The sequence below is a fragment of the Syngnathus acus genome, chromosome 14, assembly GCF_901709675.1.
Source record: "Syngnathus acus chromosome 14, fSynAcu1.2, whole genome shotgun sequence".
Lineage (NCBI taxonomy): Eukaryota > Metazoa > Chordata > Actinopteri > Syngnathiformes > Syngnathidae > Syngnathus > Syngnathus acus.
Window position 1 is genome coordinate 2,838,820 of NC_051099.1, and position 23,192 is coordinate 2,862,011.

The following is a 23,192-nucleotide window of genomic DNA, read 5'->3' on the forward strand; positions in this document are numbered from 1 at the left end:
TTTTTTTTTTTTTTAGTGTGATCAAAATATAATTTGACATAATGCAGTAACATCATAACTCATACAAACATTCAGACAAACCAACAAAATTCACATCAAAGTCACACACGGCAGCCAAACGGGTACAAAATGGAGTCCAGAAGAAAGCATTGTCATCATTTGCGCATTCAATTTGAACTTTTTTTTTTTGGTTTGTTTGTTTTTTGCAAATACAGAAAACAGTATCAAACATTAGGTTATCTCATGACAAAAACAAGGACCTGACGCATGCATTTTTTTTTTTTTTGGTTTTCTTTTTCAGAATATCGAGCTTGCATACAAAGGCAGACTGCTTGCAAAATCACATCGTCGCTTTAAGTCGGTAAATGTCGGTCAGGCTGTCGCTTATTGGAGGAGACGGTGATTATTGGGATCAATATAGAGCAGCGGGGGGGCACAAATAATAGTCATCAAAATCATGTAAAACAGTTTGCCAACAATAGCGTAGGCTATTCATAACTTAAAATGGGAGTCAAACTGGATTTCAACATAAAACCAGCAACTAAAAATAAATTACTTGAAATAAACAAAAATGTAAAATATGCAGTTAATCTACATAAAACAGTTACATTAAAATACAATTACAACTGAAAAACAACAACTTAACTGGGGAAATCAACACAATAAATTGTCTTTAAATAAATTTAAAAAAATTAAATATACCACAAAACAATGATAAATAAAATTATTAAAAATAAAACCAAAAATTTGAATTAAAAAAACAATAAAAGAAGCCAAATGATATACATTTAAAATAAAATACCATCAAAAATAAAATACAATTGAGTCCAAATAAAATGTATAAAAAAAAAAAATCAGAAAACCATGCCAGGTGCTTGACCGGCAGTCTTGCACGTCTTTGCGCAAAGGCAGCATCTGCACTCAAAAGGTCACGCCGCGCATTCAGACTCATAAATAAGTGACGGACAAAAAACGCTACGTGTATCTCTGCCTCAACTCATCAGGGTCACACCCGGCCCTCGCGACCTCGCCTGTTGCTCCCGTGAAAATCAAATCCAACAAAGCGAAGGGGTGGGGGGGGGTAAGGGGCCTCGAAATCACGACATGATCCGAGCACTGAGGTGCACATTCTCAGCCCACTTAATGCGCGAGGGTTCTACATTCTGCTCACGTGACGCATTGGAGCCAAACCGGCCAGCCTCCCATTTAGCTGCCGTAACAAGGCGGGAGAGAAATAAATGTTGGCAAAATGCCGGCCGGCCATGCACGTGAATGTGGAAAAATTTTCCCCAAATTCCGTATCATGGTTATGAATGAACACTGCTACTGCTTTTGTACCAGCGGCGACCAAAGCGCTCATTCCGTGTCGGTGGCATTTAGACACGGGAGGACGAATGAAAGGAAGCGAGGAAGGAAGGATGGTTGAGGTGAATGCAGGCATGTGCTGGGACGGCGGGGTCGGGTCTGTGGGCGAGATGAGGGACATTCAGTCATTTAGGGAGCCGGGTAGCTCGTTGGTCAGCGTGTGCCAGCGCTCGATTTTCTTGTCCTTGTTCTTGAGGCAGTCGAACCAGTGCCTGAGTCGCTCCCCATTGGCGTTGATGCCCAGAGAGACGCCGCCTGGAGTCAGGGAACAAGGCTTAAGTCATCGGGATCTTTGCGGCCGCGGAGGGATCCAACTTACCGATGAAATCGTTGGACTTGCCGATGTCGTAGTCCCACACGGTCACCTCCAGGGTCTTCTTGGTAAGATCCGCGTACTTAATGTCGTAACAGAACTCCTGCGCAAAAGCAGTTCCCCGGTTAGTTAGACGTTCCCACTTTGAATCAGACAGTTCAATTTCTCCAAGAAGCTCATTATTCACCCCCCCCCAAAAAGTGTCTGCTCTGTTTATGAGTTGTAAAAGCCAAACTTGCTACATTGCCTTAAAATCAAAGCAATCTAGGACGTTTGTGTCGGAAGGAAAGGCCAAGAGGTGACGGCGGAATACGAGTGGGGAAAAATGTCAAAGCAAATGTCAAGCCGCTGGCCTTTGAGTGGATTTGGCCAGGTAGGGGAGGGGGGGGGGGTGCTCCTACATGCACCAATGTTGTTAAAGGAAAATAAAAAAATATCACGAGCCCTAGTGAAATATTACAATCCATCACAAAACCGAATCACACAAGTCAGGCTCACTGCAGTTGGTACCTCGTTGAACTCGGGATTGAGCGTCTTCTTCTTGACGGCCGTCTTGTGTTTGGACTTTTTGTTCTCGTCGGGCTTCAGGTACCTGCCAAGAGCGCAACAGGCTGTAAATTACCGATTTAACGCCCCCAGGGGGAGCTGTGGCTCTGCCCTTCGTAGCAGACGCTGCCACTTTATGTCACATCGGCAGACGCCAAAAAGAAAATACACAAAGAAATAATGCAGATAAACGTATTTAGAATTTTTGCATCGATGCAACGGCCAGTTGGACCCGTCCTCAACCCGCTCTCATTGCCATATGCGCCATTCCACTGCTGATTAGTTCTTTTTTTTTCTCTCACCCTTTTTATAGACACACACTGATTCCAATTTCAATTTCCCAAGGTAACAAACACTGCGTGTTGTTGATGAGGACGATGCGGTGGCAAACGTAATTGCCTTGGCATCAAAACCAGACGAGCGACCACGAGGGCCAACGAGTCGGTAAAAGAGAACCCAAATAAATTCACACTGGTCAAATTTGATCATTTCTACCCCACCAAAATAAAGCCATCTGTGATGTAAAATTATAAAATTTGTATTCATTGTAGATATAAATAATATATATATATTTTTTTCAAATTGACACCTATGTCATTGTGTCCTTCATGCTCTTCAAATCTATCGGACAACGATGGTCCTCTCCCGATGCTTTTGTTCCGGAGGTGTACGCTGTGCTAGCTGTCGGAAATTAATTGCCTGGCCGGATCAAAGCGTGAGGAAATGCTCAGGTGTGATAAAACGACACGCACACAAAACAAAACGAAGAGGAAGAACGCTCCTTGAAATTGTAGCTTTTCTGCCACTAATCACAGACGAATGGGACCTCCTTTCAGCGCAAGCGTCTGAAGTGAGGTGATAACGATGTATTAGGACAGCGAGTGAACATGAGGCTTGCGCTAAAACACAATGCGCTTATTATTTTGGGGTGATAGGGTTTAAGGTAGTCAAGGACATTTTGTCAATGGAGTCCCGTGTCAAAACCAACAATTTGAAAATTTAGCACCTGAAGTCGGTTAGTCGATGCAACATGAAATTTGGTTGGCATGTCCTCCATGACCGGACCCACAAAAAAAAAACACACGGCCATTTTGGGCCCAGATGCTTAAGTACGTACGTTTTGACGTAGGGGTCTGAGAAGCCGTTGGCGTCCATGGCGGCAAGGTGGGCACAGCGTATGATGCCCACCACCAAGCACGACTTGAGCGTGTTGTACTTGAGGGAGATCATGATGCGCCCTCGCTCCTCCAGTGACTTGTCCTCTGTCTTGTTCACCTGGGAGGACAAAAAAAAACACATGAAAACGGTTTTCCCAGGTTTAAAATTAGGATTCATCCTCCTTAAGTGATCTAAGAAAAGTAAGGTTGGGTGGGAAGTCTCTTATCGTACACACGCACATACAAAGCTCTCGCCACTCACTCGGTAGAACTTTTTTTTTTTGCAGAAGCCCCGCAATGCAATTTCCCGGCGAGTGACCCTGCAGCCGCTGATTGTGTGAATATACCGTCCCTCCACACCACATTTTTTCAATCAAATGCTGCCAGAAAAAAAGCCGCATCAGCGACATAAAATGCACACATAGCCTTTGGGAGACAAAAAAAACAGGAACAAACAGGAAGAAAAAAAAAAAGATAGCCAGCCATCAAGCCAGTTGAAAGTGCAAATGCAGGCTTTTTCTGTTAATTCGAGCCATTTCCAATGGATGCCCGCTAACTCATTTGGACCAGCGAGTTTTGTCTGTTTGCAAATGATTAGAAAATGCGCAAAGCTGGCGACTTCAAATCACTGGAGGGGAGGAGTGCTCGCTTGACTTTAGCACTTGATGGTGGGAAAAGATTCGTTCGTCAGCCTGCTTCCCTCAGCATCCCGCTCTTGCGCATAATTTTGCGTGGGAGCGCAACACGTCCGCACCGCCTGCGTCCACAGCGGGAAACTACTCAGACATCACGTCGGCATGCCAACACGCTTCCGCCTGGCCGTTCTCCCGTAGCTCACTCGCGTGGCGGACGGACGGATGAGGCACCTGACCAAAATGTCTGACATCAATTTGGTCCGACTCGCTGGTAAACAAAACTAAATGAATCAATAAAAAGAGCTACTTACGGGTAGCTGCTTTTCCAGGCAGTTGTTGAAGGTCTTGGTCTGATTGGGCTTCAGCTTCTTGAGAGGGATTCGCGTCTCACCGATGAACTCGTTGTGGCGGAATTTGTCCTCGTCACACACGGAAATCCTAGCAGAAGGATACGACTCAGATGATTCAGCTCAAGTGATTCGGGTGAGCGAATCGGGTTGCCCAAAAATGCTGCGGACAAAAGTCACGGTGGCTTCACCGACTCGGGTTAAGGGGACTGGGATGAAACGCCGCCGAGTCAGATGATTCGATTCACTGACTCAAGTTAGCACTGCAGACTACTCTAATTTGATTCAATGACTCAAACTACACTGACAATTCGTCCACCAAATGTGCGTTTCCAGCTCTTACGCCTGGCCTTTGCTTTTGGCTCCTATCTTTTACGTCATTACCATGAAATGACAAGAAAAAGAAAAAAAAAAAAAGGACAACACACACACACACACACAAGTGAAGTGGTGCCGGATGGACAGGTGCTGCTGAATTCAATTTAGCCAAAGAAATGATGTGCACTGTGGAAATGTGCGAGGGCTTCGCTCAGTGCTGATTGTTTGTGAAAAGGCTTCATCAGCGCTGGACGGCGGCCGTGTGATGACACACACACACACACACACATTCAAACAAACAGACACAAAGTGTGTTTGGAGAGTGTTGATAAGGCCGCGCTGCTACAAACAATAAATTCACTCCACGACATTCTCAACAGCTCGCAGCAAATAAAAGCAAGCTTCGTTATTTGACTGTAGCTCACCCAAGAGCGCAGCCAAGTCTTGTTTTTCTTCTATTTGCGTATCTTCCAGTATAGCTCAGTGCTGCCGATAAATATTGCGGCACAATGTGGTACTACACCAAAGAAGAAATTTGAGCTAGCTCGTACAGTATAGACTGCAAAACAATATTTAATAAAATATATTTCTATCATAACAAACCTCATTTGGATCTTTACATTCTGTTGCATATGCTCAATTGAAGAGCGAAGGAGCCTACGGCAGCCTGATGATGAAATATAATGAGATGGACTTATCTCAAATTAATGAGTGACTGCACAATCTCCACCTCTTCAAACAACAACTCGGCGTTTTGAATAAGGACGGCAATTAATGAAGCGCCGTCTGAATGATGAAATGAATCCCATTAGCCGCTAAGTCTTTTTCTTTTTTTTTTTTACACGGTGAGTCATAATGGCAACGATGAAAATGGACTTCCATGGAGGGAGTTTTCTTTTTCAGCGTGACTGACATTTGTAAAGAGCTAAACAAAAAAAATCCAGAGAACAAAATCTGGACTGTTTCACATGTTGAAAAAGCAACAGTGATGTTACGCAAGGTACAAAGTGTGACCTTTATCTTTATCAAGTTGGTTGTATAATCGTATGCGTTGCAAATAAAGTAACGCGCAGCCCAGGATTTCTTTTGAAAGCGTTTAAAAGCCGTTTCCATGACTACCGCCACATTTGGAAGTTGAGGACAATCCAACAAGGACGAGAAAAGAAAGATTATTCTTCTTCAAAAAAATGGTTTTGTTTTTACAGAAAGTCTGACTCATGAGAATTTTTCTCCCCAAGGAAGCCAGAATCAGAATTAGAAAAACAAAAACAAAGAAAGTCTCCGTCTAAGAAGACTTGGTAGCTGCGTCCATCGTGAGTGGACCAACCCAAAAGGTCAAGGGTCAAGCAAGGAGCACCTGAGTGTTTTGCGGACCATGTCCTCATCGGTGATGCCGTAGTAGGTCAGCGTCTCGCTCCAGACGGGGTTGAGCGTGTTGTGCAGGGTCTTGGTCCGAAGTTTGTTGGCCTGCCAGACAGACGTATTTTTTTTTTGTTTTTTAAATATTATAACTTAAAACTATCTCCGAAATACAAAAAAACGTTCTCGTGGTATTTTGACTCAGGCCGTTTGAGCCGATATAAAACAAACAACCCGAAGTTGTCGGTTCCCATTGGGAGATTTATGACGGCAACGACTTCATTCCGCAGATGCAGTCGGCTCGATCTGAGCTTTCATTTTTTTCTGACCGTGTTGACACCCGTCTGGCGCGCCAGCGCATTGGAATTCAACGTGCGGCGGCGCAGCTCCGAGCTTTGCGCCGCCCTGCCAACAATCCGTCTAATGACGCTCAGGTGGCGCATTGGAAAAACTCAAGGTGTTCCCGAACGAGCACCTTGACCTTGGCGGGGCCTTCGCACCGGCATGTGATGCTGAACGGGGGTCGCAAAATTCAATTTCAACGGCAAAATTCATTTATGGCAGCTTGGTGTTCTTTTGTCATTGCACAAGCCCTCATCTTGTCACACATTTGCCGTAAGACAAAAAAATGGCATATTTTCAACAAAATTGTGTTGCTACTTTCAGAATAAATTTCATTTTTTAGATTTAAAAACAGTCTATCTAAAGATAAAAGTACATATTTTTAGCATACAATGTCAGTCTTTTTAAATAGTGTCAACATGGTGAGAATAAAAGTTGGATTTTTTTTTCCAAGCCTGAAGTCAGATTGAGTTTTTTGTAGATACCTTTGACAGAAAATCTTTTTTTGCCGCCAAGGTGAAAACATACCTTACTGGCACCGGGTAGTAGGTGCAGCTTGACGTAGGGGTCCGAAAGCCCGTTGTGGTCCATTGGCTTGAGCCCCTGCCCAGAAGAAAACAAATAAATAAATAATATCAGCAACAGACATATTAGTACAGTCCAGGAGTTTAATCAATACAAGTACACAAGTTAAATTAATAATTGTACTTTTACGGTGGTCATTTACTCTTGCTAAGAACAGACTTTTCAGCCCAAGGGACATCTGCATCAGCGCGCGCTTTCGGACACTCACTTGATCGTAATTAGCGATTCATTAGAGACGGACGACCGCGGCAACACGGCAGATGGGCGACATGCATCACGATGTCGCTAATGGCCGCGGGCAAGACCGAGAAACATCTGCTGGCGCTTAATCGCTAATAAGTTGCCTCGGTTTCAGTCCGCATTTTCTAAGCGGTCTGACACTTCAAAAAAGTGGAATTGATCAAATGCTAACAGTTGGAAAGACAGATTTAAATGAGAGACGTATGGTTTGGGGAAACGGGAGGCTGGCGGGATAAGTGATTTATTTTTAACATGTGTTAAGTTAAAAAAAAAAGCATGTTAATAAAATATGTGGCACGTGATAAAGCTATTGAGTCTCAGCAGTCATTTGTGATTCAAACCAAGTGCGTTTTTTGTGTGTGCGCACACACATACAGATCCACTTTGATTTCCCCGTGTCGCTATCAGCCTCCTCATCAGCGCGGCATACGTCTTCATTATCATATCTGACCGGGCTGGTGACACCCAGGCGGACGAGGCATCAATCACGGAAAATAACAGGAGCGCTGCGACAGGACCATCAGCGGTGGTAAATTTACTCACGCTCTGTACTTGCGGAGAAATAAAGATACTACTGGAGTTAAAAAAAAAAAAAAAAAAAAAAGTTTAGCTTGAAATGTTCTTAAGTAGGAGTAGAAAGAAATGTTTACATATTTAGAATTCTTTTTGAGTGACTGTCACTTATTGGCAAATTTTTGTGTGCCGGTATTTCGACTTGGCACTTGCCACCTCTGCGCAACATGGAGCGTGGGGTTAAGGCTGGAGGCTGGGGGGGGGGGGGGTGATTGAGTTGGGGGGGGAGCACCTGCGGTCTTGACGTCGTGTATTGTAGCCAGCCGGGCAGATGGGCCCGACCGATCACCGAGGAGTTACGGCTTGGGGTCGCGCGGGGACAGGCCGTGTTGATGGAAAGGCATTTATTTGAGAAGGAAAACAAAGCAGCCAAGGCGGCTGAGGCATAATGGAGACGCATCTCTGCAGTGCATTGCATTGCAGATTTTTAACAGATTATTTTATTGGAGTTATGTTTTCATTTTTTGATGTTTGGGAGTGACCGTAGAGAAGGTTCAGGTGTGGAATCACAATGAGGGAAGTCAGGGGCGAACGGGGCGGGAGTTGGAGGTGGGATGTCAATCGGGGTCCACTGGTGGTTGGGGATGCTTGTGGAGATAAGACGGAACGATTGAGTCAACGATTGCGGCTTATCTTGCAGGCTTACCTTCTTGTATCTGGGAACAGGGAGCTGTTTGTGCACGTGTGTGTGTGTGCATGGCAACACAGAGAGCATGCAAAAAAAAAAGTTGAGTTGGGGAAGAAAAGAGGGGGGGAAATAAAGTCATGAGATTGAAAACAGGAATGTGACATAAATCAAAGTAATTGCACAAGATAAGAAACAATAAGATAGAAAGTAAAAGATAAATGGAACCTCCAAAGGACACTTTGGGCTTGATTTCTGATCGCAATCTACCGACAAAAACTTTGACCAAATAACAAATTCCTTCCGCATCGTTGCCAATGAACCAAAAAAATTAGCTCGAGGCAAACGTACAAAATGAACTGCCATGCAAATTAGCATGGATGCTCTGTCAACTTATCAACATTCAAACAAGCTTGACACTTGGAGAACAGCAGCACATGAAAAAAAAAAAAGAATCAAGGCTTTAGAATTGCAATTTACAACTGGGGAAATTGGAAAAGAAAAAAAAAAACTGGCGCATTTTGTGTTCTCTCTGCAGGGAAAACAAAAGGGCAAACCGCAGGAGGGAGGGTCTCATGAAAAGACGGCAGCTGGTGTGTCAAGGTAGGTTGCAGCGTAGGCGGCGAGGAATTAACAGGTCGAGCTTGGACCTTCCATTCAATGCTGACACAGCGTCTGACTCACCCGACGTGTTCATTCATGAAAACACACCGCTGAGTCGCAGGTGCCTCTTATTTCTTGATACATCCAACTAGTTGACCCTTAGGGGCATGCAATTTGGTGGCCATGTCTACCATGAGCAGAACGGCAAAAAAGGCGCAGGAATTCATCCGCCATTTTGTAAAACTTCATGGTTTGCCATAAAGCACGACAAGAATAAATTGCATCCCCTAAAATCAGTTTCTCCGGGGTGTTTGTCTTTCTCGAGTAGACCCACAAAAAAAAGCCATGGCTTAAAAATGCACAAGAAGTCTACCATTTTGGTTATCTTGGGCTCATTTTGGTGAGCAGACTCACCGACTTCATCGCCACAATTGAGCTTCGATTAAAGCGGACCAGAGTGTAAGCAGCCTTGTTTTCGACTTCCTCCAAAAGCTGCCTGACCAAACAAAACACCTCGATTTGGCCTTGATTTAATTAGCGCCAGAGAAAGGGAGCCTAGCGGGGGTGGTGTGTGTGTGTAGGAGACATTTTTTTGGTCCTTCGTGCACTCAAAGCCAGACGGGGGAGTGGAAATAACCTCATTTGTCTGAGAATGAAAAGCGACGGAGAAGGCAGGGGTGGTAATTGCTTTAATCAAGGCGAGTTGCGGAGGTAACATTTTGTGCCTTTGACGCATTAGCATGTAAAACACGTGCTAATGGTTACGCAAGCCCGATGACAGTGTGGCCTGACTTGAAGGTAGACGGGGAAAAGAAAAAGTCAACGTTTGCCACATCGATGGAGTCGTAAAATTAATTCCGGCTGGTGTCCTTGTCTGACGGTTTCCTCAAGTTGTCAAGACAAAACAAAAGGCTCTGCAAAAAAGGTGCTATAAATCAGGGAGCCATCGCGGCCACTCGGCAGCGCTGAGGCGAAAACCCGGAATGACCTGCGGGAGAAAGCGATATGGCCGCAGAAATGGAAGCTACGGGGAAAAAGAAACACATTTCTTCCTCCCTTCTGCTCGCCGTTGGATTATTTCCTTTTTTATATTTAATCCGCAGAGGTTAAATGAGAAACAGACGTCTTTCCCGCCGCAGGATGTGTTAAGGCGCGTAGGACGGCAAAAAATATTCACGCGGTGTCGTATTAATATTGACGCGGGCAACATATTGAAAGCGTGTCAGCGGCGTTATGCAAATTTGGCTTCGATTCCCCCTGCCGCTCTCCGCTGCTGTTTATGCATCAGTAAAGGGAAAATGTCAGCCGTCTGTCACTGCTGCAAAATTTACATTTTCAATGGCCAATTGATCTTTCAAATTTAGCGCCGTATCAAAAATGATGCCTGTGGGAAAGGTTACCAGAATGTCTGCTTTTTATATAAACACAAAATGGGCAAGCAGAGGCTAGTTGGGGCGGAGTCACGCTCAATTGGTCAATTTGATTGCCGACTCCAGGATGAAAACAAATTTCCGGGTAGCGCTACTGGCATGGTGATGGACCAGAGTGAGCCCAAAAATGGTAACATGAAAACAAAATTGGCAGACTTCCTGTGCTTTTTAGGAAATTGATTTTTTGTGGGTCCACGACTGGTAGACATGCCCACCAAATCTCAAATTGCTAACCAACAGATTGTTTTCCCCCAAACTCAAAAACACCCATCATTGACCAAAATGGCCTTGGAATGGCTGCTTCAAACAAAACGGCAGGCTTCCTGTGTCTACTAGAAATCTTTTTTCATCCTTCAAATTTCAAATGGGCGACAGATGGAACCAACGCTTACCTTGGCTTTGTTAATGGTGCAGTGCAGAGCATTGTGCTCCTGGTCATACAGCAAGCTGAAGTCCAGCGTTCCCAGCGTGGCTGCAAGGGGGAAAAAAAAAATTCAAATTGTTGCTCAATTTGCAAGCTTTCTGCGTTGCGACGCCGGCGGCGATTACGAGAAGAAGAAAGAACGAAAAAGATGGCGAGGAGCCAAACTTTGTCTTGCCATTCCTGAGAAGTAAATAGAAGACACTGGCCACACTTAGTTGGGCACCGTGCGCTCGGAAGGAACAAGTGCTCGAGTGTTAACCTGCTCGCCTGTGCCAGGCCGCAATGAGCAATTTTCTCGCCTGCTTTGCTGCGGCTTCCCATTACTTCCTCCTCATTAGAGTGGGACGACACGATCTGTTCATTTAAAAAAAAAAAAAAAAAAAATGTGTTGTTTGTTTTGCTTATTAGCAGAGATGATTTCAGAGGGATGGAAAGAGCAAGTTGTTTTAGAATTTGCCAGACACGCACACTTGACACGACAATCTGGCGTTAACCTCAAGGGTGAGAGGGGGGGGGCAAATAGAAAGAAGGCTCCGCACTTGACACAAGCGCCACCACAATGATTCGCACATTTGCATACTGATCGAGAATTACATGCCTTGCCGCTTCGTTGCAATTTTCACCCTCCTCGTCGTTATTCGCAATTAGGGTCGAGGAAGGAACGCATGGGCAAACATTGGCCATGTTTGAAGTGACGTTTCGCAACTCTACAGGTGACTTGTTTTGCTTTTTTTGGACCTACCTCTGTTACAAATTGTGAAAAATTGACAGTTCATAATTCCCTAAAGCAAAGAAACTGTAATGAATGAAGACTGAACAACAGGGGTTCGAGGATTGACCCCTGGGGCACTCCACGATTACAAAGTCACAAAGAATCACCAAATCTTGCTTAAAATCTGTTTCCGTCATATTGATTCTGAACTTTGCTACCATTGTTGCCGCATGTAGCTAAAAAAACTCTTCCGGCGAGCAGTCGATGTGTCGATTTGCGCCTGCTTTTTCCGGCAGGTGTGATTGTGACTCATCGCACTCAGCGGAGAGTTGGAGAAGCATTCTATCGCCTCAAAAGCTACTAAAAATATCGAAAACGGGCTGCAAAACTGTCAGTCGGGGCGGATGCGGACCTGGAAGTCTACCGGAATGCTCCCGATAGCGCTGCGAGGAGCATTCCCGCGTACAAATCCGCATCACACACCCGTCATACTTGACGAGCACCTTTGCGAGAACTCTCAAAATAAACCCAGCTATTTTGAATGAACTCGAGGCGGGTCATCCAAGGCGGGTCGAGGCGACCCGGCCAACAGGTAGACCTTGATCACAAGGCCACAAAACCACATGGCCGCACGGTTGTTTGCCACCGCCTCGGTCGTCACGGGCACGGAGGCTCCTGCGGAGTGAGCTGATAAAAAAGTGCGACGCGTGAATTGCCTGACACTAAAGGTGTTGCCATGACAACTGAGGAAGATCCGTAAAGTGTATTAAATGACAACAAGTGGACCTTAAGCTTCTGCCCCCCCGCCTTCCCCCGTCAGGAATAAAAGACGCATTTTAGCGGTATTAGCGATATGAGGACAGCGAGGTGTTAGCAGGGGCGTAGGTAGCGAGACACATATCAAGCGGCATGGCAACACGCATTGTAGCACTGAATTGACATGAGGATCACGTCAACGTCTAAGTGTGTATTCGGAAAGGCTGCGCACGCTGCGCTTACGAACGCCTCGTCGTCCATGCGAACGCGCGCCAGGCCTTTATTTGGAGCAAAAAAAAAACCATTTTGTTAAAATGAGCTTGAAAAGAATATATCAAGACAAATAAAGCCGATTATAATCAGCTGTTGACCTTACTTATTTTGATTTTTTGGCGGAAATGTTGACAGGAAGCAAGCAGAGGTAACAAAAGCGGACTCGATGAGGCTGGTGATAAAAAACCAACGACGGCGGGGGCGCAAGACATGTTTTGCATCGAGCACATTAGCCAGTATTTTTGCATGGGCCACCCGCAGACGACTATTAAACGCCTCGAGAAAGGAACAGACGGCGGCGTGCAACGGGAGGAGGCCCGGTGGGTCAACGCCAGGCGAGGAACAAGAAACAGCTTTGGGAGCCTGCTTGATGATTCACTTTCACTGCAATGGATGCCAGTGTGTGGCCCAAGGCTGTTTTTTTTTTTGATACAAGGAGGGGAATAATGGGCATTCAAATGGTGGCATGTACTTGAGAAAAATAAACACCTGCCTCAAATAAATGCCGGAGAAGTTGCTGGAAGCCTACCTTCAAACCACGACCCTGATTTAAAGCCAGAACTAAGATTTGAAACCTTAATTTGAAACCCTAATTTGCTAAATGGGGGACTTTGACTTGTCTAGCCTATGACAATACGCGCAAAGTCTTGTGCCAAAACTAGCGTCGTTTTTTATTTTTGGAGGGGTGGGATGAGCGTCGATCTTCATTTTTTCCGTCACGCGCCCTGATTTTCAGCAGCAGCTGGGCTGGGCTGCTTTTTGACAGTAATCGCGCCACACGCTCGTGCGTTTGCCCGCTCTGGCGGCTTATCGGGCCATCACAACGCACGTTATTGTCCATTACGGGATTTCGCCTTCCCTCCGGCGGCGCAGACGACACGGCGAGATACTTTGTGCCTGGAAAAGCTTGCTAAACGCCCAAAAGACTCGCCACCGCTCTGCGCGCTGTCAAAGCTTTTACATGGGATACAATGTTTGGACGCTGGAGCGCTTGATGGCTGCTTCCACGTCAGATACCCTGAGCCTCGGCTTAAAACCCTAATTTGAAACCCTACCTAGAAAACCGTGCGTGTGCAGGCGTGTGCACGTTTGGTCCGGCCACATGCATGCATTACGCGCCTGTAAACGAATTACGCTATCTGGCCACACTCTGGCTCTTCCCCCAAAGCAGCGCGACTAATCCGGTTGGTTGCCAGGAAGTGAGCGAGTCCGGCCGACGGATGAGGCGGCCCGTCAAATAGGCCGCCGCGGTCTTGATTTAATATCGGCCTGGGGAGGAAATAAATGGCCGGTTGCGGAAGATTGGAGGTGGGGACGGGGGGGTCACGCGGAAAATGAACCGAGGCGCGGTCTATTTCCTGGCGCTGCCATTTGTCGCGCTTATTTTCACGAGCGCTGGCGGGGGATTTCCATGAATTCTACAAGTCACAAAACCTGTTTTACAAATGTTTCCTATTGTAATTTTTTTCATAAAAAACTGTTCACTGAATAGCTCAGAATTCTGTGGTACTACTGCATTAGAGCAATTCCTTCCACATCGCATTCTAATTAGCGTCCGTTCATTATTATTTTTTCGCTGGCTGCTTTGTAATTACGTTGGACTTGTACAGAGCGCCCCCCGCCCCCACCCGATTCATTCATGTTTGCGCCGCGGACAAATGATCGGGCTTTGTTGTCAACAATTTGCCACCGCCGTCGCGGACAGCAAATCTCAGTAATCAAGACGCTAACGAGGCCAAGTCCAACACAATCACGCGCGTCCTCGTGTGATTAGTGGACGTGTGTTTTTATTTGGGGCCATTGCTTGTTTGTTGAATTATTTTTTACTGTTTTCTGACACCACAGAGCCGAAGAAAAAAAAAAAAGATCCATAAAATCGGGCGAACGTGTCGATCATAACAAGACACATGCAAAAACACTCCTCGAATGTCAGCCATTTTAGTTTGAAGCAGCCATTTTGAGGCAAATTTGTATCTGAAAAAGTTTCCACTTACAAAATTAACCATAGACAAGTATCACCAGTCAAGGTGAAACTGAGTTGACATTCTTATCATAACATGATGCCCGGAAAAAGAACTAAACGCCGAGTCTGCCATTTTGGTTTGAAGCCGACATTTTGCACAAGTGGGCCATAAAAAACAAATGAAAAGCATTGAGGCATCGTACGGCTTCTGGGGGCGTTCCAAGCGCGTGGCGCTTTCAAATTGAAGCACTACATCAGGGCGTCACTGGCCCAGACAGCAAACAAGCTTCGGGTTAGGGGTCGCCGCGAGAGTTATAGCTTGATTGGCTTGGGGGGGTATCACAAAAGGGAAACAAACACGGGCTGTAAATAAACAAGGATGTGTGGTGGGCGGCTGCGTTGTGGATCGCTCGCCCGCACAAGATGGAGCGGTCGCTCCAGGTGGCGTGTGCAAGATAGAAGGAGCAGCACAATGTGCATTCAATTTTTCTTTTTTCGACAGTGTTATTAACAAGCCCTCCCCCATTCCAATAAACTATTTCTACAATTTCCTACAACTATTTAAACGGGGGTGGCTCGGTAGGGCACTGGTTACCACGTCCCCCTCACAGCTCAGAGGGTGTGGGTTCAATTCCACCTCCGGCCCTCCCTGTGTGGAGTTTGCATGTTCTCCCCGTGCCTGCGTGTGTTTTCTCCGGGCCCTGCGATTGGCTGACAACCGGTCCAGGGTGTCCCCCGTCTACTGCTGGGATAGGCTCCAGCACGCCCCGTGGGGAAAAGCGGTAAAGATGGATGTTTAAACGGGTTGCCGCCGTAACATGCCACCGGTGTCACCGAGTTCTTTCCACCTCATTCGAGCGCTCCACGCAACAGCTGTTTGAAAACAGCGTGCGTCATTTAGAATCTTTTTTTTCCCCTCCATTTTTCAAGCCCTTACAAAACATTCGCGACACAATGCCCGAAATGGCCTTGTTTGGTCTGACACACTTTGAAAGAAGCCATTTTGGACGTGCACGTTGCAGAGAAGAGGAAGTGAGCGCACTTCAGCCCAACCTCAATCACTTGATTAACCCCCCCCCCACCCCCTCACCCCCCACACGGTCGATTGGCTGTGTTGCGCAATCCTTGCCCCAGTAAATACGAAGGGCCATAATGATGGGAGTTGAGGCGCATCCCTTAGACAAAAACAGTGCTTTGCCGCCACTTTTAGCAATGATAAATTTATTTATTTGCTTTGAAGAGACTACTAGCTTAATGCTAACACATAACAAAATGCCAACGCTAGCTACAGACGGCTTCACTAACAGCATCGGCGTTGATGTCTGAACACAAATGGTAGCGGAACCATTGAACTCCTTTCCAAATGAACAGTTTGGAACAGTCTGCACTTGGATATTTCATCCGCATAGATATGTCCTCAGCAAAGAATGGCGCGGATGAACGCAAGAATGGCGCCTTTTATGCGGGCTAGCAAAAGCGTGAGCGGAAGCCTCGCTACTCGCCGGCGTCTATTCAGCGTGCCCATCGAGCCAACGGCGCCGCGGGAGGGAGGCTCAGGTACACAAGGAAAAAAGCGCCAACAGGCAGAGTGACATTTCAAATCAAAGCAAATACTCTGGGCTCGCTTTTGTTCCATGAATGCGACATTGATTGCCGATAAAAGACATTTTATTCAGGCACATCAAGGCGTTACTAAATTGTTAAGGCAGAGAGAAGAGCTTGCGGAGAGCATGCAAGTAACCCATATGTTTTATTTTTAGGCTGTGCAGATTTTATTTGGCCGAGTAAAATATTGATAAACCCATTAATCAGATAATTATTTTGTAGAAAAAAGTATCATGAATAAAATAACTCCTTTTGGCTCACTTACAGGCCTTAATAATTTGTTGAACTTTTTTTTCCAATGGCTAAAGAGAGATTTAGTTGGATTGGGCTACAAGTGTGAACGGGGCCATTAGAATATGCGAGTCTGTTTTATTTATAGAGCACTTCTCGGAGAGAGGAGCGGCAAAGTACTCGAGCTGCTTCAACTACAGTTGCGCGCACCAAACGCCTCCTCGACGGGGCGATTTCCCCGGCGAAATCCCTCCTGCCATTCCTCTCATTACACATGAGGAATAAATCAATGGTGTCATTTGCTGCAATTGAAATGCAGATCACGCTAATGAGACACCGCGTAGATTTTTGTCCGCTAAGTAATTCAAAGACTTTTTTTTTTAGACATTTGGTCCGGTCGGCCATTTCCAATTAATCCCGGGCGCCCGCAATTAATTGGCTAGAGGACAAAAGACCCCACCAGTCTGCAATTATTCTGATGAGTGACCCCTGGGAGGGTTAACAGTTTGTTTTTGGGCAGAAATTTAAACTTGACTGGCTTTTTTTTTGTTTTTTTGGTGAAAAGCGAAATGAGCGCGATGACAAGTAATTTCATGCCATATGTTTCCTTGAGAGAGCAAGCGCACACACCCAGCAGAAGGCTTCAGTGGGAGTTTTTTGTTGCTGCTAGCGTGTGCCGCTCACTGAGTTATCAGTCTCCCGCTGGCCACCAGAACGTCATCAGTCTGTCTCCCCCCCTAAAAGGCTCAATTCTAATTGGAAGCGAAGGTCGACTGAGTGCGTTTTGTGTGATTCCAAAATGTTGGCCATATTCACGTTGGTGCTGCTGTTTTGGTTAGCAACAAGGTAGGAAAAAAAAATCACACGCATTAAATTTCCTAACGTAGTATTCCTTTGTTAAATGAACTGACAGTGAAGTCTTGCGATATTTGCCGGTGAGACGCACGAGCGCGTCGATAATCGATGCGTACGCGCTTCTCGGAGAAGTCTCATTCCGCACGGCTGAGAAAACGATCTATTTGCACATACCGTCAGGTTGGCGCGACCTCCGCGACTGACGCCGCATTCTCAGATGCGGATTGAATGAAAAAAGCAATTACCGGCCAACCGAGAGAAACGCTTTGACAAGGCTCGCAGTCTGACAAAAAGTCCAACTTTAGCACTTTTAAGCCGCGACACAAATTGAAAATGTTTATGCCTGGCGAGTCCTAATCTGCCATGGCATCTTTACGCAGCCTTTAGCTTCTTCTTTTTGTGTGCAGTGCAGTCAGGAGTTTGATGCGATCAAATGACACGAGCGAGTCTCCAATCGCTCCGTCTTGTACAAGTCGAATCAGATTATGTCAAGATGAGTCAAATCGGGCTGTTTCTAGTTGATCTGAATGAGCGAGCAGTCTTGAATTGGACTCCTCCAATCCGACTGCACGTTGCTTTTCTATGAGGGGATCCAACCGGCACCCGGTGAGCCCCCCGCCCCTCAACAGCCCCAAACAATCGCCTTTGAGGCTTATCTCCTGCAAACACGAGAGCGTCGTGCGTTTGACAGGACACGCCCGCTATTTCTCCTCAGACCGGCGAGGACGCGATAGCCTCCGCCCGCTGGCGACAGCCGTTAATCGGCCTCTGCGCCCCCCCCCCCCCCCCTAAACGTTGCTGCACTTCAATTAAGAAAGTCAAGGTTGAGTCACAATGAGTCTCGCGTGTGTGTGTTTGTGTGGGGGGGGGGGGGAATTGAGCTTTTATGCAGATTAGCCGCCGCAACCCGTTGATTTGGCTCACAGGGGATGCAGCCCCGCCCCGTCCCAGAGGAAGCGCGCATGCTGAATGGAGTCCCACAACAGGCGATCTGGGTCGCGGCTGCCTCGTTGCAATAGCAAACATTCAGCGCTCCATTTCGCTTTTTTTGCCAATCTGTTTTGGAAAAGGTCGAGTTTTGAAATGTTTACCGACATCACCCTCGCATCTTAGCACAGCATCTTCACAACACTAGGGCAAAAGTGTAGCCAAGCGCAGACTATGGACTGTGGCGCCACTGCCATCCAGCCCCAAATTACAGGAAAGGGGAGCCAGTGAAGTTGCGTAGCGCAACAGGGCATCTGTTCTAACATCCAACATCTGCCTGCACCCCCTCACCCATCATCATCATCATCTTCCTCCTTTCGGCCAGTTCAGGATTAGAGCGGCTCTAAAGCCCACACGCCCTGCCCCCTCCCACTGCGGTGGGATTAACGGACTTGTGTCACACATTAAGCCCCCATCGCCAAAAAAAAAAAAAACTGCAAGGAGGTCTGACACCATGAAAGTTGATTGATTCCCAGTCAGCTGGGGATGACATTAGAGGGGTTTCGGGTCACCTGCAAATGAAGTTGTGGTCAAAGTGATTTACCTGGTCAAATTGAGCAGGTTCGTGCAAGGGATTGACATGGGGTCATATGCTGATGAAAAGGTCACAAAATTGATTTGATTTTCAGGGTAGGGTTGATGGGAGGGGGGGCAGGATCTGCATTTCCAGTCAGCTGAGCATAAATTCCGAAAGCTAAAGCGGCACATCATCTCCAAGAGATGAAGTGGAGTGCGGTGGAGGATGGGCACTAGGTGAGGGGAGGCTTCCCACGTCGTGAGTGACTTAGGGTTCACCTGTGGATGAAATTGCACCCTACAGATTGCTGCATGCTACCACAGTCAATCTGGAGGCACCCCCTCGTCCAAAAAAAAACTTCACGCAGCCAAATGCTGTGCTAAAACGCCATGCATGTTCCTGAGAAGGATGAGGTGAGCAACAGTTGTCTGTGAGGCGGCCGCTTGCCACACACACACACACACACACACACACACACAATACATGCGCCGGAAAGACAACATGGAAAAGGTGACGGGACTAAAAAAAAAAAAAAATAGAAAGAAAATCCCTCAGGCAGGGAGACGCTTGGCAAGCGGCCGAAAACAAACGGCAGCGCATCACTCACTGGAGTCGTCCGAGTCGTACGCCTCCACGTCGGGCTCATCATCTCTCCTGGAAGCCGAGGCTCCGGCGAACGCCCGGTCCGGGCTGTCCTCACTTTCCGAGGCGGCGGCCGGGGCGGTGGCGGCGCAGAGGGCGGCGCGCGGCGCCCCGACGGGCGGCAGGCCCCGAGGGTAGCGGGGGAAGTAGTCGGAGATCTGCTTGATGGGCTGGATGGGTCCGGGGCACACGTCAATGGCCATGTGCTCCTGGATGCTGATGGTGGGTTTCTCGCCTTTGCGTTGTGTCATGCATGCGGTCCAAGCCTTCTGCCGAGCGCAGCGCTGACGGGAAAGAAAGGGACAAAAACAAAAGAAAAGAAAGACAAGCTCCTCTCTCGGGCAGACACGCGCGATGCCGCTTTGCGGCCCCCCCCCACCCCCGCCGTCTGAATGCCGCCCCTCCCGCCTTGGGTCCTTTCCCACTCTCCTGTTTGGAGACCCCCCGCACTCCACCCTTGGCCGCCTATCTGCACCAGAGCGGAGGCAGGAGTGTGCGCCGAGGAGGGAAGAGCAAAGGGATTAGTCGGGGAAGGGGGGGGAATCAGCTGATGTCGCTGCCTAGCAACCGTCCGGTAAACAGGAACCGCCGCGTCACCGTGCTTAATTCCCACGTTAACCTCGTCCATCTGGACATCAAGTTTGAGTGCCCACACGTTCCCTTGAAATGCAACAGGTTGGAGAAATCACAAACTGCACTACAATAACGGCTTTGACTTTGGGTCACCTGTAGAGAAAATAATTTACAAACACCCGCTACGGAAAGCCTGGAACCGCCCATGTGAAGTCAACAGGTTGGACTGAGCTATGGCGTTCCAACGCACCAGTTAAGTCGTTCAAATGGATTGACAAAGACGTATTCACAGTCGTTCAACCATATCAATAGTCCTTTGAACGTATTGACAAATGCATTCTAACATATTGGTAAAGCACTTAAATTGAAATGTTCTGCAAAGTCGTTCCAACGTATTTGTAAAGTAAACATATTGATAGTCATATCCCAAAGTTAAAATATGCTTAAGTATGAAACAGTAATGAAGATGCAGCTTGTATTCAATAATTTGGTTTTAATTGTATTTTAATGTATTGATAGTTAAATTATAACGTTTCATAGCACAGCAGAGGCACACACGTGAACAAACGCTGCAGCGCCATCTGGTGGTATCTGCAAAAGCACATTTACTTGCATGCATTACGGGCTGTATTCGAGATTGGAATACAAACGTGTTCATTTGTATGGAGACAGCAGGGTGGAATTTGGGGGTCGGTTCAAGTGCCCATTCTTCCCAAACATGTTAACAAGATGTCAAAACACGGAAAACCCCCAAATCAAAAGTGCAGCTTAAAAAGTTCTGACGCGTTTAATGTTAGCAGGGCTCCTGAGTGCGTCTCAAGTGCTTAGAGGGATTTTTATCTTGTCAAGAAAATGGCCCTTCTTCAACTCTTCCCAAAATTGGGGGAGATGAAAAAAGTAGGGGGGTTAATGTAGCGTGTCTTTAAAAGATCAACACTGCCCCCTGGTGGGGAAACCGCAAAACACCCCCTGAGCTGCGTCGGCGCAAATTGGTATCTCGAGTGATTGCTTTCGTCAACTATTGATAAGATTGCTGCAAGATTGATTATTCAGGGTTATTGATGAAATTTCCATGAGTGAGATTTCGATCAACTGTGGATAATCTAGTCGCCTGGTGATAAACTGTCACCTTTGGGATTGATTTACGTGGTGGTTAAAAAAGATGCAACATTTAAAGTCACCTGATGATTGTTGTGAGAGTGATTGATTTAGAGTGAACTGTTGATTAAAACTGTCACGAGAGTCATTGATTTAGGGTCACAGCTTCATGAAATTGTTTGAATAATGGTTGCCAATGCATGACAAAAATGCTTTTTGGTCGACAATTACGAAGTCTAAACAAGACAATTTAATTCAAGGGATTTAATTTTTTTTAAATGACTGGAATTCATTCTTCAGGTGCATAATATGGAAGTGAATTGAAAAAGAGAACAAGAAAACAACAGCAGAATGGGTTAGGTTTTTTTCTTGTTTGTTAAATAAAACCACCCAAGGATAAATTCAGTGTTTATGATAAATGATTGTCAAATGTTTATTTGAGAGAACTGCGGCAAACATCTGTTCCTTTCGCTCACTGCCGTAAAAGACAAAAATAAATTATTTTAATCATAAATATAATTATACAAAGATTTTTTTGGGTGCAGGAATGACTAAAAATAAAATAAAAATCAAGTCAAAATGTCCAAGGAATCTACAAGATGCGCTACGTATCCAAACAAAAGTAATTCAAATTAATAATTTAAGGTTGATATATATGAATATTTATACATGGATTTCACAAGAAAACAACGACGCAAACATCACCCGTCGAAGGTAAGGCAAGTTCATCTTTTTGCGCCAAAATCAACGCAAAGACAAAAAAAATCCGTGAATGACAAACGGCAACGTCTTCACATTCCGCTAAAACGCTAGCATGCCAAGTATCTTGCACATGAACACTGGTCAATTGTTTTTACGAGATTTTCAAAAAAACAAAACAAAAAGGAAACATTAAGGCCAAAATAAAAAGGAAGCAGTCCTTTGATATAATTTCACTTTTTCAGTCTCAATTAGTCCAACGGTACCACCCGCACATTTGTTAACGCTGACCAGGAAATAGGATAGTGACTGATAGCAATTAAGAATGAGCAAAAGTCTCCGTTTTACCAGTGCTACTTGAATATAATTGCAATTTTTTACACTGCTCACTGACACACTCAAGTTCTAAGTGGCGTACAATGTTAACACGGACATTTGCTGATCTTTTAAAAAGAAACAAAATTCTACAGTTGTAAACATGCATGAATACAGAGCGATAATGTTTACGCTAAGAAAAAAAAAAAAAAAAAAGTGATTGCGTGAAAATTAAAAAAAATTTAACGGCCAGCTCAGGCTATGTGGAACAAGTTTTGCACGACTCAAATGTCGGTTCACGCATTACTGACTTAACCACAGACAGGCAGGTAGAAATAACATGATGCTAACCGCTTCGCTTATGCAAGCAGTTTTTGCATGCGAGCTAACAAACGGTAGGACTTGAACATGCTGCTTATCGAATTAATCCATTTAAAAAAATAAAATTGCCTGGTTTACAGCCAACGTGAAATGTCACAAATGTGCTTTCCATCTTTCTTGTTGGTTACCCTGCTAATTGCCCAGGCAAAGGTTTTTATTCGAGTGATGTAATGCAACTTAAAATTCTGCACTGTATTCTTGCTAGTGTTAATTGGTATGTTACAAATGTGTTTTTACATTGTGCAGTTTTCATTAGTGTGCACAGTTAACATAAGACATTAAGATTGTGTGTTCTGGTCGTACCGTTTGTTAGCATGCTATTCCTGGTTCACAAACTAATGTTAAGTTGTCACAAACACGTGTTCAATTCATAAAGTTGTGTTAGTTAGCGTGTTACTTACTGGTTCACGCCTCCACAAATTCACATTCAGATCAAAGTTTGTTAGTTAACGTGTTACTTCCTGGTTTGTGCTACTGGTGTTGCGGTGTTAACAATTCTACCTGAAGCGTGGTTATGCTTTTGCCCGTGTTTCTATTCTGTAACAAAAGGCTAACGAGAAATTGGAATTGTTTACATGCTAACCTACTCCAGAGGGATGCTAACAATTTAGCTGTGGCTCTGATGGGTAATGTTTTTGTAGCATTATTGCTGCTCTGAACTATACTGTCAGGGCAAAAGTGCCCCCCAGTAATTATGAACAAACACCGCCGAATTATTTTGGA

At 45.7% G+C, this 23,192-nt stretch overlaps 1 protein-coding gene across 2 annotated transcripts; it reads right to left on the reverse strand.

Annotated features, from left to right (window-relative positions):
• On the reverse strand, nucleotides 1-22,417 carry doc2b (double C2-like domains, beta). Of its 2 annotated transcripts, XM_037270443.1 has the most exons (10): nucleotides 19,369-22,417; nucleotides 10,831-10,910; nucleotides 8,427-8,450; nucleotides 6,911-6,985; nucleotides 6,039-6,148; nucleotides 4,328-4,454; nucleotides 3,342-3,499; nucleotides 2,189-2,270; nucleotides 1,685-1,781; nucleotides 1-1,620 (listed from the first exon to the last, which is right to left on the reverse strand). In XM_037270443.1, the coding sequence occupies exons 1-10, from the start codon at nucleotides 19,652-19,654 to the stop codon at nucleotides 1,487-1,489; spliced, it is 1,173 nt and encodes a 390-aa protein (XP_037126338.1). In that variant the 5' UTR covers nucleotides 19,655-22,417; the 3' UTR covers nucleotides 1-1,486. The 2 variants fall into 2 exon arrangements, with proteins under 2 accessions (XP_037126338.1, XP_037126339.1); XM_037270444.1 differs by lacking the exon at nucleotides 8,427-8,450.
• Nucleotides 22,418-23,192: the final 775 nt, after the last annotated feature.

Bases quoted from the DNA above. Each gene is read 5' to 3' on its own strand.
- doc2b (XM_037270443.1), bottom strand. From the start codon at position 19,654: ATGACACAACGCAAAGGCGAGAAACCCACCATCAGCATCCAGGAGCAC. The intron at 8,451-10,830 runs GTAAGCGTTGGT...GTGCACAAACAG, and splicing joins GCACCATTAACAAAGCCAAG to CTCCCTGTTCCCAGATACAA. The intron at 6,149-6,910 runs GTATGTTTTCAC...TCTGTCTGGCAG, and splicing joins TACTACCCGGTGCCAGTAAG to GCCAACAAACTTCGGACCAA.